At 38.1% G+C, this 15,525-nt stretch overlaps 1 protein-coding gene across 1 annotated transcript in view; it reads right to left on the bottom strand.

The window, feature by feature from the left end:
- The window catches only part of LOC128660335 (ATP-binding cassette sub-family B member 5-like), a gene marked incomplete at its 5' end in the record, with an annotated part of 170,157 nt that overhangs the window by 107,948 nt on the left and 46,684 nt on the right, over nucleotides 1–15,525 (bottom strand). The window contains 4 exon segments of the mRNA XM_053714134.1: nucleotides 1,549–1,653; nucleotides 1,744–1,887; nucleotides 4,866–5,024; nucleotides 6,414–6,575. Of these exon segments, the coding sequence (XP_053570109.1) occupies nucleotides 1,549–1,653; nucleotides 1,744–1,887; nucleotides 4,866–5,024; nucleotides 6,414–6,575 (570 nt within the window).

The raw sequence follows: 15,525 nt of genomic DNA, 5'->3' as shown, positions 1-15,525 counted from the left end.
TTTGAGTGCCCCAATTCATGAAATCTTGCAATATAAACAAGAACCGCAAGCTTAAAAGCAATAATTACAGTCACACTTAGGGAACACATTCTAGAAACCTGACTGATACGAATGAGGGGCTGTCAGTGGTTGTTCGAGGGCATTCTAGTGACCTGGTCTGAGTTTTACACTTAAACCTTGCTCAAGAATACAGCATTTATAGACTCTGTTTCCTCTGTCAATTATCTCATCTTGTCACTGAGTCTCACAAAAGCTTACAAAGCTTTATTTCTCTTAAACTTATGCAAAAAAGAAAACTTGAAAAAAGTTAGACTTTTTCATTTAAAAGGACATGAAACCCAATAGTTTTTGTATGTTGTTCATACCTCAGATAGAGAATACAATTTTAATGGGACACTGAACCCAAAAAAATTATTTTGTGATTCAGATAGAGCATGCCATTTTAAGAAACTTTATTATTTACTCCTATTAGCAATTTTTCTTCATTCTCTTGCTATCTTTATTTGAAAAAGAAGGCATCTAAGCTTTTTTTGGGGTTCAGAACTCTGGATATCCCTTTTTTTATTGGTGGATGAATTTATCCACCAATCAGCAAGTACAACCCAGGTTTTTTACCAAAAATGGGCCGGCATCTAAACTTACATTCTTGCATTTCAAATAAATATACCAAGAGAATGAAGAAAATTTGATAATAGGAGTAAATTAGAAAGTTTCTTAAAATGTCATGCTCTATCTGAATCACGAAAGTTAAAAATTGGGTTCAGTGTCCCTTTAAGCAGCTTTTCTATTTACTGCTATTATCACATTTGCTTTATTCTGTTTGTTATCACTTGTTGAAGAAGCAGCAATGCACTACTGGGAGCTAGCTGAACACATCTGCTAAACTAATGACAAAAGGCATGTATCTGCATCCACCAATCGGTATCTAGCTAGCTTTGGTTTCAAGTCCAACAAAAACTATATATAGGTAATGATTCATCTTTGTCTTTGAACATATAAATGTGTGCATATATGTCAAAAAACTATTAATCCTTTTAGTTCATATATGATTAATTTAGCATGTAAGTTACGTTATGGTTTATAAGACGAATACTTGAAGCTGTCAATTTTATTAAACTCAATCAGTAAGAGATAACATTAATTTGAATGTTCATATAAAATCTGTATAAATTAAAAGACACATTGATTAAAGGAACTTTAACATTTCGGTCATGTGTACTTAAGTTTATGTTAACACTGTTTAAATAGATACTCAAAACTAAAAGGACCCTTATAGTTTCTGCATAACTGGTTTGTGTGATAGATGCTCACTGGCTGATAAGAAACAGTTACAGTTCTATTGGTTAACAGTCACATGCTTCATAAGAACAAAAACTGCAATGCATTAAATAAAAATGAAAAAAGTAAGTCCCTTTAAGTTTGTGTTAGTTAATTATTATGTTGAAAATAATATTGTGTTTAGTCTTCTTCATTCAGACCATGAGAAACATTATTTTTTTACTATGACTTGGCATATATAGGCTGATAAATAATGAAATTAAAATGTACCTGTAAAAAATAGGTCAAAAATGACATCACGCCAATAAGTGCAACAATTATGGCATAGACATTTGATTCATGTCGAATTCTTTCTTCGTCATTAGTTCCAAAAATCTGTCAGAGAAAAGGGTGTTAGATATAATCTTTCTAAATGACATATTTCGTATATATTTTCAGTATATAATGAATAGAGTAAATACTTACTGCTAACATTTTTGCAAACATGATACTAAATAAAGGATGAACTCCCCCATTAATTACTGCAGCAAGGGTTCCACCGAGAATATATGGCCACTCAGATTTGTTTAATTTCATAAGTTTTGCAAAAGAGACTTTAGGGAGGTCAATCTGAAAATAAAACAGAAAAAAATGTTACTATATATTTGATTTTTGCATTTGAAGTATTTTCAAGGAATTTACGTGTATTACACATTGTGGGCCATATTACAAGTGGAGCGCTAAATATCACTTTCATGACAGCAATATTTGCCCTCCACTGAGTAATACCAGCATACGCTAATCTGTGCTGGTATAACAAGTTGAGAGCTATGCGAACGTGGGCTCGCGTTCGCATTGCTGGGATGCAGTGTGCTCTTGAGAGCGCGCTTCCATTGGCTACAATGGGAGCCTTATTCTCATGCTGTGAGACATGATATGAGAACTAGCACTTCCAAGTCATGCAGTGATGGCAGCAAATTGTAAATTGCAAATTGCAATATACAGTATATATATATACATATATATATATATATATATATATATATATATATATATATATATATATATATATATATATATATATGTTAATATGGGTATATACAGGGAGTGCAGAATTATTAGGCAAATGAGTATTTTGACCACATCATCCTCTTTATGCATGTTGTCTTACTCCAAGCTGTATAGGCTCAAAAGCCTACTACCAAGTAAGCATATTAGGTGATGTGCATCTGTGTAATGAGAAGGGGTGTGGTCTAATGACATCAACACCCTATATCAGGTGTGCATAATTATTAGGCAACTTCCTTTCCTTTGGCAAAATGGGTCAAAAGAAGGACTTGACAGGCTCAGAAAAGTCAAAAATAGTGAGATATCTTGCAGAGGGATGCAGCACTCTTAAAATTTCAAAGCTTCTGAAGCGTGATCATCGAACAATCAAGCGTTTCATTCAAAATAGTCAACAGGGTCGCAAGAAGCGTGTGGAAAAACCAAGGCGCAAAATAACTGCCCATGAACTGAGAAAAGTCAAGCATGCAGCTGCCAAGATGCCACTTGCCACCAGTTTGGCCATATTTCAGAGCTGCAACATCACTGGAGTGCCCAAAAGTACAAGGTGTGCAATACTCAGAGACATGGCCAAGGTAAGAAAGGCTGAAAGACGACCACCACTGAACAAGACACACAAGCTGAAACGTCAAGACTGGGCCAAGAAATATCTCAAGACTGATTTTTCTAAGGTTTTCTGGACTGATGAAATGAGAGTGAGTCTTGATGGGCCAGATGGATGGGCAGAGAGCTCCAGTCCGACTCAGACGCCAGCAAGGTGGAGGTGGAGTACTGGTTTGGGCTGGTATCATCAAAGATGAGCTTGTGGGGCCTTTTCGGGTTGAGGATGGAGTCAAGCTCAACTCCCAGTCCTACTGCCAGTTTCTGGAAGACACCTTCTTCAAGCAGTGGTACAGGAAGAAGTCTGCATCCTTCAAGAAAAACATGATTTTCATGCAGGACAATGCTCCATCACACGTGTCCAAGTACTCCACAGCGTGGCTGGCAAGAAAGGGTAAAAGAAGAAAATCTAATGGCATGGCCTCCTTGTTCACCTGATCTGAACCCCATTGAGATCCTGTGGTCCATCATCAAATGTGAGATTTACAAGGAGGGAAAACAGTACACCTCTCTGAACAGTGTCTGGGAGGCTGTGGTTGCTGCTGCACGCAATCTTGATGGTGAACAGATCAAAACACTGACAGAATCCATGGATGGCAGGCTTTTGAGTGTCCTTGCAAAGAAAGGTGGCTATATTGGTCACTGATTTGTTTTTGTTTTGTTTTTGAATGTCAGAAATGTATATTTGTGAATGTTGAGATGTTATATTGGTTTCACTGGTAAAAATAAATAATTGAAATGGGTATATATTTGTTTTTTGTTAAGTTGCCTAATAATTATGCACAGTAATAGTCACCTGCACACACAGATATCCCCCTAAAATAGCTAAAACTAAAAACAAACTAAAAACTACTTCCAAAAATATTCAGCTTTGATATTAATGAGTTTTTTGGGTTCATTGAGAACATAGTTGTTGTTCAATAATAAAATTAATCCTCAAAAATACAACTTGCCTAATAATTCTGCACTCCCTGTACACATATTAACACATATATAGACCGCTATATAAAGGCACTTTTTAGTTTTCTAACACCCTACAGCTACCGACTTTAGCTCCCAAAAAGTGTAGCTTTTTTTTTTTTTTTTAAAGCTTAAAAAAAAGAAACGAAAACTAACACTTAAGTTTGGGGGCATTTGGAGGACATTTATAAAATTAACCAGAGATCTGATCTCTGGTTAATTTTATAAGCGCTAATGGCTACCGTGAGCTTGCGGTCAGAATAACCAGCCACTTGTAATAGATGATTATTTATAGCGCTCCACTTGTAATTTAGCCCTGTATTTGCTAAGAAATTGAGATGCCTGTGACGCATGACTGCCTTTGGGAGTAAAGGTGCTTCTAGATCATAACATTTTAGAAGTGCTATGAAGTGACCACAAAAATAAATATCATGGGCTAGATCGCAAGTTAATCATTAAAGTGTGGTGCTTTATTCTACCCTCCGCTGTTTACAAACAATAAGCACAATTATGTATAAGAAAGATCACTGATCCGGGAAAGTATCTCAGGGTTTGAGAAACAAAAAGCAATGTCTATTTCTTGGGCAGCTGAAGTAGATCTCATTTTAACTCACTAAATTCCTTAATGATGCATTTGTCAGATGTTTATTCTTCAGCAGATGAGTTATTGAAAAAAAAAAAAAACATTTTTGTCCTTTTTACAGCCTGATAACTAAAACATATTTTTCTTCTTTTTTCCTAGTGTATGTTTTTGACTACTTAATTGCTAAAGTATCAGTCACTAAATACTCCCTTATTTCACTACTCTACATGTTTTCAGTCATGTTTTTTTTTTTGCTTTATGCCAGAAGGAAATGTATAGTTTGGGGTTCCTGTCTTCTAAAAAGGGAACAGATTTCTGTTTGTAAATTCCAGTGTGGAAAAGAGCCAAGAAAATGAATTTTGAGAAGAGAAGAACCCATTTCACTCTCACAGATTGTTACCTGTTCCATTTCATCATTTTCGCCTTTTTCTTCTTCATCCAATAACCCAGAATTTTGAGCAGATATTTTTGAACTCAGACGCCTTACTAATGATGGTCTTCTACATACTCCATTTGCAATTGATTCTGAAGCTTCACTAGCTTCAGATATTTGAATAGCCTAGTAATCAATAAATTAAGTATTAAAAATACATCACCGAAGATCACAAGTAAACCTAAATGTGCTCTTTAAATAACAATACTTTATCTATTAAATGTAGTCACGTTTTTTAGTCACTTTTGATATCCATTAGTTACATTTTATCTTCTCAAACTATATCACTGTACACTGCAGCTGAATTAAATGAAAAACTACAAATAATCCAGACCCGTTCAATGCATTCTTGTGGCAAAGATTGATATAAAAACATGTAATCATCAATCGCAAAAATGAAAGTTTTACACTTTTTGAAGAATTAAACATCCTAACCAAACTAATACATGAACTGCCTGACTCACTGCTGCAACTACAACCAATGTAACAAGCTACCCCAACCTTATGTCTCTGCACCCTAAACCTGTAGACTGTGAGCTCTCCGGAGCAGGGCCCTCTTCCTCCTGTACTAGATTTGTTTAGTTTTGTTATTTTCTCACAAATCCTTGTCATTGTATACCCCTATCATTGTACCCAGCGCTATGGAATTTGGCGGCCCTATAAAAATAAATGATAATAATAACCTGGTACAATGTTAAACAATGCACTGAGTTAGGGTAACAGTTGTTGCATTTTAAAGCTTAAGGTCCTATAGACAGTAGGACCAACTCAACAGAGGGCCCTGGTGCAAAAAAATTTTGGGCCTCAAAAAGATTACTCAGTAATAAGCAATAATAATAATATACATGATGTTCTGTATTAATAGTAGGGTTATGATAGCTCTTATGGCTCAGCTAATATATTACACAGGCTGGTAGCATAATCGTAGGTTAAAAAATAAATATGAGCATTAATTGCCTAGTTCGCATTTCTAGCTGATTGTATTTATGTTCCTTTTTTTAAATTCTGAATCTTCTCGGTGCCTTTGGTTAGATTTACTGCCAAGAGCAATCAATGTATTATCTGCTTTAATAGAATGGAGCGTGTATAACTCAAAGAGCTCATATGATAACAGCGAGTCATTAAAAAATGCTGCATTTTTATACTTTTTATACCTAAGTTTGCAAATCCGCTGTGTGAAAGTGATAAAAGGGATTAATGGAGTGTGGCAAGGGACTGTTGGTGTTTTGTGAAGTTAAACATGAAATACAAGATAAAAGTGTTACAGAAGGTTGTGCTATAGGGGAAGCCACAGTGGTGATTTGCAGTATCCGGCCTCACCACCACTGGTTTACCCTTAGTTTATTCAGTTTGATCTGAAGCTGCAGAGCTTTTTTAGGATACTATTGATTGCAAGGCTGTAGCTCCTAAACTAAACTATAGTAGTAAAATTGTTATGTAATTTTTACATAGATAAACATTAGTAGATTAAAAAATGTAGTTTCTTTGACTACTAATTCATGTTCATGAACATACCTGAGCTGTTGCTAGTGTGTGGTATATGCCATTTTTCTCCATTAATTCAGCATGAGTTCCTTGTTCAGCTACATCACCATTTTCTATCACAACTATCACATCAGCTGCCCAAATTGTGCTGAGACGGTGAGCAATGACAATTGTGGTCCGACCTTTGCTGGCCTGAATAAGGTAACCATTGGTAAGATTGCTAGTTGTATCAATGATAATAATTAAGTATGCCAACATGTTTACAGACAGAATACACAAGCCGTCATAGTGACTAGCATGTGCTGAATTATATTTCCAGATTACTTCCTGTGATTTATATACAGATTTTAATATAACTTCTGAAATACGCTAAAAGAGTCATCCAACGTTAACATTTTCCATCATGTACATGAGAGAAATAAAACATTTTAAACATGTTTAAACTAAGATTTTCCTTGGCAAAAGGTTAACACTGCTTACTTTGAATTTAGTTAAAGCCAGTTTGTCCAATACTGGACTGTGAGATAGACCAGCTGGCTCAAAAGAAAAACTCCCACAGCTCTTTTGGTGGACAAGGACACACCCCATAAGCAAAACCCCCCAAATAGAAGGATCCATTTTACAAAAAATAAATAAATATTGATAAAACATTTTAAAATACAGTTTTTTAGATTAATTTAAAAAATGACTACTATATCACATTAAACATGCTGATAGACGAATAACATTAAATTAAAATGAAAGACCAATATGTAATAGTAGAATTAACAGAATGCCATTTATATATAACATTGTATTGTATAAGACCACTAAACAGTTTGTCTTGAAGACAGCCAGCCAGATTATGCGTTTTGCATTATGGCTGCTCGCTAATTACTTGTACGTTATTTTCACCGCTCACCTTTCATAGCGCTGCTATTACAGGTTTGCAAAAATCAGGCTTGTGCAGGCGATATGGTTGCGTTGAGCTCCATACCTCACCCAAACACAAGCGCTGCTTTGACGTGCTTGTGCACGATTTCCCCATAGACATCAATGGGGAGAGCCGGCAAAAAAAAAGCCTAACACCTGTAGTTAGTAAATAGTTAATAACTATTTACTAACTAGTCTACCTAGTTAAAATAAATACAAACTTACCTGTGAAATAAATATAAAACCTAAGATAGATACAATGTAACAATTAGTTATATTGTAGCTAGCTTAGGTTTTATTTTATAGGTAAGTATTTAGTTTAAATAGGAATTATTTAGGTAATAATTGTAAGGTTTATTTAGATTTATTTTAATTATATTTAAGTTAGGGGGTGTTAGGGTTAGGGTTACAATAGGGTTAGGGGTTAATAGGTTTATTAAAGCGGTGGTGTGGGCGGACGGCAGATTAGGGGTTAATAATATTTAAATAGTCATAAATAAAAAGAGAGAAGCGCTCAACCTGGGAACGAACAAAAGCATAATAGCTTGTTCTATGGCTAGTTACCACCCTAGAAGCAGCCTCTTTTTGCTATCTTCGTATGCAAATTATTATGACCCTGGGGAAGTCTCCCTATGGGTGATGGGGGAAACCAGACGTGGACTCCTTGCCCAGTGTGCTTAGAAGAATGTGGCTGCACCTCACTGACGAGGCCCATAGGAGGCCGAAACGATCGTCTGGGGTTGTTATGTTCCTTGTTCAGAGGAGAATTGCCTGGTATTTTGGGGCTGGACTGACCTTACTTGGAGGAATCAGACTGATATACTTCAGGAAAGTTTTCTTCTGTGAAAAGCACACTGGTCTAAAAGAGGCTGCTTCCGGGTGGTAAATCGCCATAGAACAAGCCACTGAGCTGTTGTTTGTTCCTGGTAGAACGCTTCTCTCTTCGTATGCAAATTATTATGACCCTGGGGAAGTCTCCTTATGGGTGATGGGGGAAACCAGATGTGGACTCCTTGCCCAGTGTGCTTAGAGGAATGTGGCTGCACCTCACTGACGAGGCCCATAGGAGGCCGAAACGATCATCTGGGTTTGTCATGTTCCTTGTTCAGAGGAGAATTGCCTGGTATTTCGGGGCTGGACTGACCTTACTTGGTGGGATCAGACTGATATACTTCAGGAAAGTTTTCTTCTGTGAAAAGCACACTGGTCTAAAAGAGGCTGCTTCCGGGTGGTAAATCGCCATAGAACAAGCCACTGAGCTGTTGTTCGTTCCTGGTAGAGCGCTTCTCTCTTCGTATGCAAATTATTATGACCCTGGGGAAGTCTCCCTATGGGTGATGGGGGAAACCAGACGTGGACTCCTTGCCCAGTGTGCTTAGAGGAATGTGGCTGCACCTCACTGACGAGGCCCATAGGAGGCCGAAACGATCGTCTGGGTTTGTCATGTTCCTTGTTCAAAGGAGAATTGCCTGGTATTTCGGGGCTGGACTGACCTTACTTGGTGGGATCAGACTGATATACTTCAGGAAAGTTTTCTTCTGTGAAAAGCACACTGGTCTAAAAGAGGCTGCTTCTGGGTGGTAAATCGCCATAGAACAAGCCACTGAGCTGTTGTTCATTCCTGGTAGAGCGCTTCTCTCTTCATATGCAAATTATTATGACCCTGGGGAAGTCTCCCTATGGGTGATGGGGGAAACCAGATGTGGACTCCTTGCCCAGAGTGCTTAGAGGAATGTGGCTGCACCTCACTGATGAGGCCCATAGGAGGCCGAAACGATCGTCTGGGTTTGTCATGTTCCTTGTTCAGAGGAGAATTGCCTGGTATTTCGGGGCTGGACTGACCTTACTTGGCGGGATCAGACTGATATACTTCAGGAAAGTTTTCTTCTGTGAAAAGCACACTGGTCTAAAAGAGGCTGCTTCCAGGTGGTAAATTGCCATAGAACAAGCCACTGAGCTGTTGTTCGTTCCTGGTAGAGCGCTTCTCTCTTCGTATGCAAATTATTATGACCCTGGGGAAGTCTCCCTATGGGTGATGGGGGAAACCAGACGTGGACTCCTTGCCCAGTGTTCTTAGAGGAATGTGGCTGCACCTCACTGACGAGGCCCATAGGAGGCCGAAACGATCGTCTGGGGTTGTTATGTTCCTTGTTCAGAGGAGAATTGCCTGGTATTTCGGGGCTGGACTGACCTTACTTGGCGGGATCAGACTGATATACTTCAGGAAAGTTTTCTTCTGTGAAAAGCACACTGGTCTAAAAGAGGCTGCTTCCGGGTGGTAAATCGCCATAGAACAAGCCACTGAGCTGTTGTTTGTTCCTGGTAGAGCGCTTCTCTCTTCGTATGCAAATTATTATGACCCTGGGGAAGTCTCCTTATGGGTGATGGGGGAAACCAGACGTGGACTCCTTGCCCAGTGTGCTTAGAGGAATGTGGCTGCACCTCACTGACGAGGCCCATAGGAGGCCGAAACAATCGTCTGGGTTTGTCATGTTCCTTGTTCAGAGGAGAATTGCCTGGTATTTCGGGGCTGGACTGACCTTACTTGGCGGGATCAGACTGATATACTTCAGGAAAGTTTTCTTCTGTGAAAAGCACACTGGTCTAAAAGAGGCTGCTTCCGGGTGGTAAATCGCCATAGAACTAGCTAATGAGCTATTGTTCGTTCCTGGTAGAGCGCTTCTCTCTTCGCATGCAAAATATTTAAATAGTGTTTGTGATGCGGGAGGTGGCAGTTTAGGGGTTAATAGGTTTATTATAGTATTTGCGATGAGGGAGGGCTTTGGTTTAGGGGTTAATAGGTAGTTTATGGGTGTTAGTGTACTTTGTGACAGTTTAGTTATGAGTTTTATGGTACAGCTTTGTAACATAAAACTCATAACTACAGACTTTAGATGGTGGTATGGATCTTGTCATTTTAGGCTGTACCGCTCACTTTTTAGCCTCACAGCAAAACTTGTAATACCGGCGCTATGGAAGTCCCATTGAAAAGGACTTTTCTTAAAGTGCGGTACTGACTTTGCGTGATGGCCAAAAAAGTGTGCAGTACAGCTATACCTACAAGACTTGTAATAGTGGTGTTAGGGAAAAAGCATTGCTATGGGCCATAATGATGCTTTTTCATTCATAACGCCAAACTCGTAATCTAGCTGTTAGAAATTTATTGCATTTGAATAAATCTTGGATTTTAAGTTTTGTGGCTGTTTTTATTTCCTGATGTGTGGTCACTAAGAGAAGAGAAGAAGTGTTTTTGGCCAGAACTTAGCTAACTGAGTGATGTGATTATAGCACTATATTTAGTACCACTAGAAAGCGTGAATTTGAAAAGTGTACACTTTGCGTTTGCTTTGATTATTTGATGGTGCTGAGTTACGCTATATGGCTCTCTTTTGTTTGTGCTTGAACTTTTCAGATTTTTGTACCTTATCCCAAGGATATGAAGAGGGGCTTCTCTGAGCTTGTTTTTACTTTATTCTGTGAGAGATTTTATAAGCAATTCAAATAAATTGATTATTGTTACCATTTTGAGAGGCTTCAATTGACATTTTCAAAGTAAACCATCTTTGTATGCTTAAAAGCACTTTGAGACACTTATTTACTTGTAACTGTAAATATTATTTACTTTTACTAATTTTATTTTGCGAAAAAGAGGAGTAAAAAAACAAAAACAACAACAAACAATAGGTATATCATAACTGTCAAAAAATATTGAATAAATGGACTTTGCACAGGTTACCAGTGATTATAGAAAATCAACCCTGCAAGTTTGAAAACAAAGAGGCTAAAAGTAAATATAGGGAGTCTCCTCTTGAAAAACATAATTTATGTAAGAACTTACCTGATAAATTCATTTCTTTCATATTAGCAAGAGTCCATGAGCTAGTGACGTATGGGATATACATTCCTACCAGGAGGGGCAAAGTTTCCCAAACCTTAAAATGCCTATAAATACACCCCTCACCACACCCACAATTCAGTTTAACGAATAGCCAAGAAGTGGGGTGATAAGAAAAAAGTGCGAAAGCATATAAAATAAGGAATTGGAATAATTGTGCTTTATACAAAAAAATCATAACCACCACAAAAAAGGGCGGGCCTCATGGACTCTTGCTAATATGAAAGAAATGAATTTATCAGGTAAGTTCTTACATAAATTATGTTTTCTTTCATGTAATTAGCAAGAGTCCATGAGCTAGTGACGTATGGGATAATGACTACCCAAGATGTGGATCTTTCCACGCAAGAGTCACTAGAGAGGGAGGGATAAAATAAAGACAGCCAATTCCTGCTGAAAATAATCCACACCCAAAATAAAGTTTAATGAAAAACATAAACAGAAGATTCAAACTGAAACCGCTGCCTGAAGTACTTTTCTACCAAAAACTGCTTCAGAAGAAGAAAACACATCAAAATGGTAGAATTTAGTAAAAGTATGCAAAGAGGACCAAGTTGCTGCTTTGCAAATCTGATCAACCGAAGCTTCATTCCTAAACGCCCAGGAAGTAGAAACTGACCTAGTAGAATGAGCTGTAATCCTTCGAGGCGGAATTTTACCCGACTCGACATAGGCATGATGAAATAAAGATTTCAACCAAGATGCCAAAGAAATGGCAGAAGCTTTCTGGCCTTTTCTAGAACCGGAAAAGATGACAAATAGACTAGAAGTCTTTCGGAAAGACTTAGTAGCTTCAACATAATAATACAAAGCTCTAACAGCATCCAAGAATGCAATGATTTCTCCTTAGAATTCATAGGATTAGCACACAATGAAGGAACCACAATTTCTCTACTAATGTTGTTAGAATTCACAACCTTAGGTAAAAAATTCAAAAGAAGTTTGCAGCACCGCCTTATCCTGATGAAAAATCAGAAAAGGAGACTCACAAGAAAGAGCAGATAATTCAGAGACTCTTCTGGTAGAAGAGATGGCCAAAAGAAACAAAACTTTCCAAGAAAGTAATTTAATGACCAAAGAATACATGAGTTCAAAAGGAGGAGCTTGAAGAGCCCCCAGAACCAAATTCAAACTCCAAGGAGGAGAAATTGACTTAAAGACAGGTTTTATACGAACCAAAGCTTGTACAAAACAATGAATATCAGGAAGATTAGCAAACTTTCTGTGAAAAAGAACAGAAAGAGCAGAGATTTGTCCATTCAAGGAACTTGCGGACAAACCGTTATCAAAACCATCCTGAAGAAACTGTAAAATTCTCGGTATTCAAAAAGAATGCCAAGAAAAATGATGAGAAAGACACTAAGAAATATAAGTCTTCCAGACTCTATAATATATCTCTCTAGATACAGATTTACGAGCCTGTCACATAGTATTAATCACAGAGTCAGAGAAACATCTTTGACCAAGAATCAAGCGTTCAAACTCCATACCTTAAAATTTAAGGATTTGAGATCCTGATGGAAGAAAGGACCTTGCAACAGAAAGTCTGGTCTTAACGGAAGAGTCCACAGCTGGCAAGAGGCCATCCGGACAAGATCCGCATACCAAAACCTGTGAGGCCATGCTGGAGCTACCAGCAGGACAAACGAGCATTCCTGTAGAATCTTGGAGAATACTTTTGGAAGAAGAACTAGAGGCGGAAAGATATAGGCAGGATGATACTTCCAAGGAAGTGATAATGCATCCACTGCCTCCGCCCGAGGATCCCGGGATCTGGACAGATACCAGGGAAGTTTCTTGTTTAGATGAGAAGCCATCAGATCTATTTCTGGGAGTTCCCACATTTGAACAATCTGAAGAAATACCTCTGGGTGAAGAGACCATTCGCCCGGATGCAACGTTTGGCGACTGAGATAATCCGCTTCCCAATTGTCTATACCTGGGATATGAACCGCAGAGATTAGACAGGAGCTGGATTCCGCCCAAACCAAAATTTGAGATACTTCTTTCATAGCCAGAGGACTGTGAGTCCCTCCTTGATGATTGATGTATGCCACAGTTGTGACATTGTCTATCTGAAAACAAATGAACAACTCTCTCTTCAGAAGAGGCCAAGACTGAAGAGCTCTGAAAATTGCACGGAGTTCCAAATATTGATCGGTAATCTCACCTCCTGAGATTCCCAAACCCCTTGTGCCGTCAGAGACCCCCACACAGCTCCCCAACCTGTAATACTTGCATCTGTTGAGATTATAGTCCAGGTCGGAAGAACAAAGAAGCCCCCTGAACTAAACGATGGTGATCTGTCCACCACGTCAGAGAGTGTCGTATAATCGGTTTAAAGATATTAATTGAGATATCTTTGTGTAATCCCTGCACCATTGGTTCAGCATACAGAGCTGAAGAGGTTGCATGTGAAAACAAGCAAAGGAGATCGCATCCGATGTGGCAGTCCTAAGACCTAAAATTTCCATGCATAAGGCTACCAAAGGGAATGATTGTGACTGAAGGTTTTGACAAGCTGATATCAATGTTAAACTTCTCTTGTCTGACAAGGACAGAGTCATAGACACTGAATCTATCTGGAAACCTAAAAAGGTTACCCTTGTCTGAGGAATCAATGAACTTTTTGGTAAATTGATCCTCCAACCATGATCTTGAAGAAACAACACAAGTCGATTCGTATGAGATTCTGTGAAAATGTGAAGACTGAGCAAGTACCAAGATATCGTCCAAATAAGGAAATACCAAAACCCTGTTTTCTGATTACAGACAGAAGGGCACTGAGAACCTTTGAAAAAATTCTTGGAGCTGATGCTAGGCCAAACGGTAGAGCCACAAAACTGGTAATGCTTGTCTAAAAAGAGAATCTCAGAAACTAAAAGTGATCTGGATGAATCGGAATATGCAGATATGCATCCTGTAAATCTATTGTAGACATATAATGCCCTTGCTAAACAAAAGGCAGGATAGTCCTACAGTTACCATCTTGAATGTTGGTATCCTTACATAACGATTCAATATTGATAGATCCAGAACTGGTCTGAAGGAATTGACCTTCTTTGGTACAATGAAGAGATAGAATAAAACCCTAGCCCCTGTTCCAGAACTGGAACTGGCATAATTACTCCAGCCAACTCTAGATCTGAAACACATTTCAGAAATGCTGAGCCTTTGCTGTGTTTACTGGGACACGGGAAAGAAAAAAATCTCTTTGCAGGAGGCCTTAACTTGAAGCCAATTCTGTACCTTTCTGAAACAATGTTCTGAAACCAGAGATTGTGAACGGAATTGATCCAAATTCTTTGAAGAAAACGTAATCTGCCCTATACCAGCTGAGCTGGAATGAGGGCCGCACCTTCATGGGTACTTAGGAGCTGGCTTTAGGTTTCTATAAGGCTTGGATATATTCCAAACTGGAAATGGTTTCCAAACTGATACCGCTCCTGAGGATGAAGGATCAGGCTTTTGTTCCTTGTTGTGAGGAAAGGAACGAAAACGATTATTAGACCTAAATTTACCTTAGATTTTTTATCCTTTGGTAAAAAAGTTCCCTTCCCTCCAGTAACAGTTGAGATAATAGAATCCAACTGAGAACCGAATAATTTATTACCCTGGAAAGAAAGGGAAAGCAAAGTTGACTTAGAAGACATATCAGCATTCCAAGTTTTAAGCCATAAAGCTTTTCTAGCTAAAATAGCTAGAGACATATACCTGACATCAACTCTAATGATATCAAAAGATGGTATCACAAATAAAATTATTAGCATGTTATAGAATAATAATAATGCTATAAAATTATGATCTGTTACTTGTTGCGCTAAAGCTTCTAACCAAAAAGTTGAAGCCGCAGCAACATCCGCTAAAAATATAGCAGGTCTAAGAAGATTACCTGAACATAAGTAAGCTTTTCTTAGAAAGGATTCAATTTTCCTATCTAAAGGATCCTTAAATGAAGTACTATCTGCCGTAGGAATAGTAGTACGTTTAGCAGGAGTAGAGACAGCCCCATTAACCTTAGGGATTTTGTCCCAAAAAACTCTAATCTGTCAGATGGCACAGGATATAATTGCTTAAACGTTTTAGAAGGAGTAAATGAATTACCCAAATTATTCCATTCCCTGGAAATTACTTCAGAAATAGCATCAGGGAGAGAAAACACTTCTGGAATAACTACAGGAGATTTAAAAACCTTATTTAAACGTTTAGATTTAGTATCAAGAGGACCAGAATCCTCTATTTCTAATGCAATTAATACTTCTTTAAGTAAAGAACGAATAAATTCCATCTTGAACAAATGCAAAGATTTATCAGCATCAGCCTCTGAGACAGAAA

The sequence above is a fragment of the Bombina bombina genome, chromosome 5 (assembly GCF_027579735.1).
Source record: "Bombina bombina isolate aBomBom1 chromosome 5, aBomBom1.pri, whole genome shotgun sequence".
Classification (NCBI taxonomy): domain Eukaryota; kingdom Metazoa; phylum Chordata; class Amphibia; order Anura; family Bombinatoridae; genus Bombina; species Bombina bombina.
Note: the sequence above shows the minus strand (reverse complement) of the source record. Positions and strands in the feature narration are given on the sequence as shown.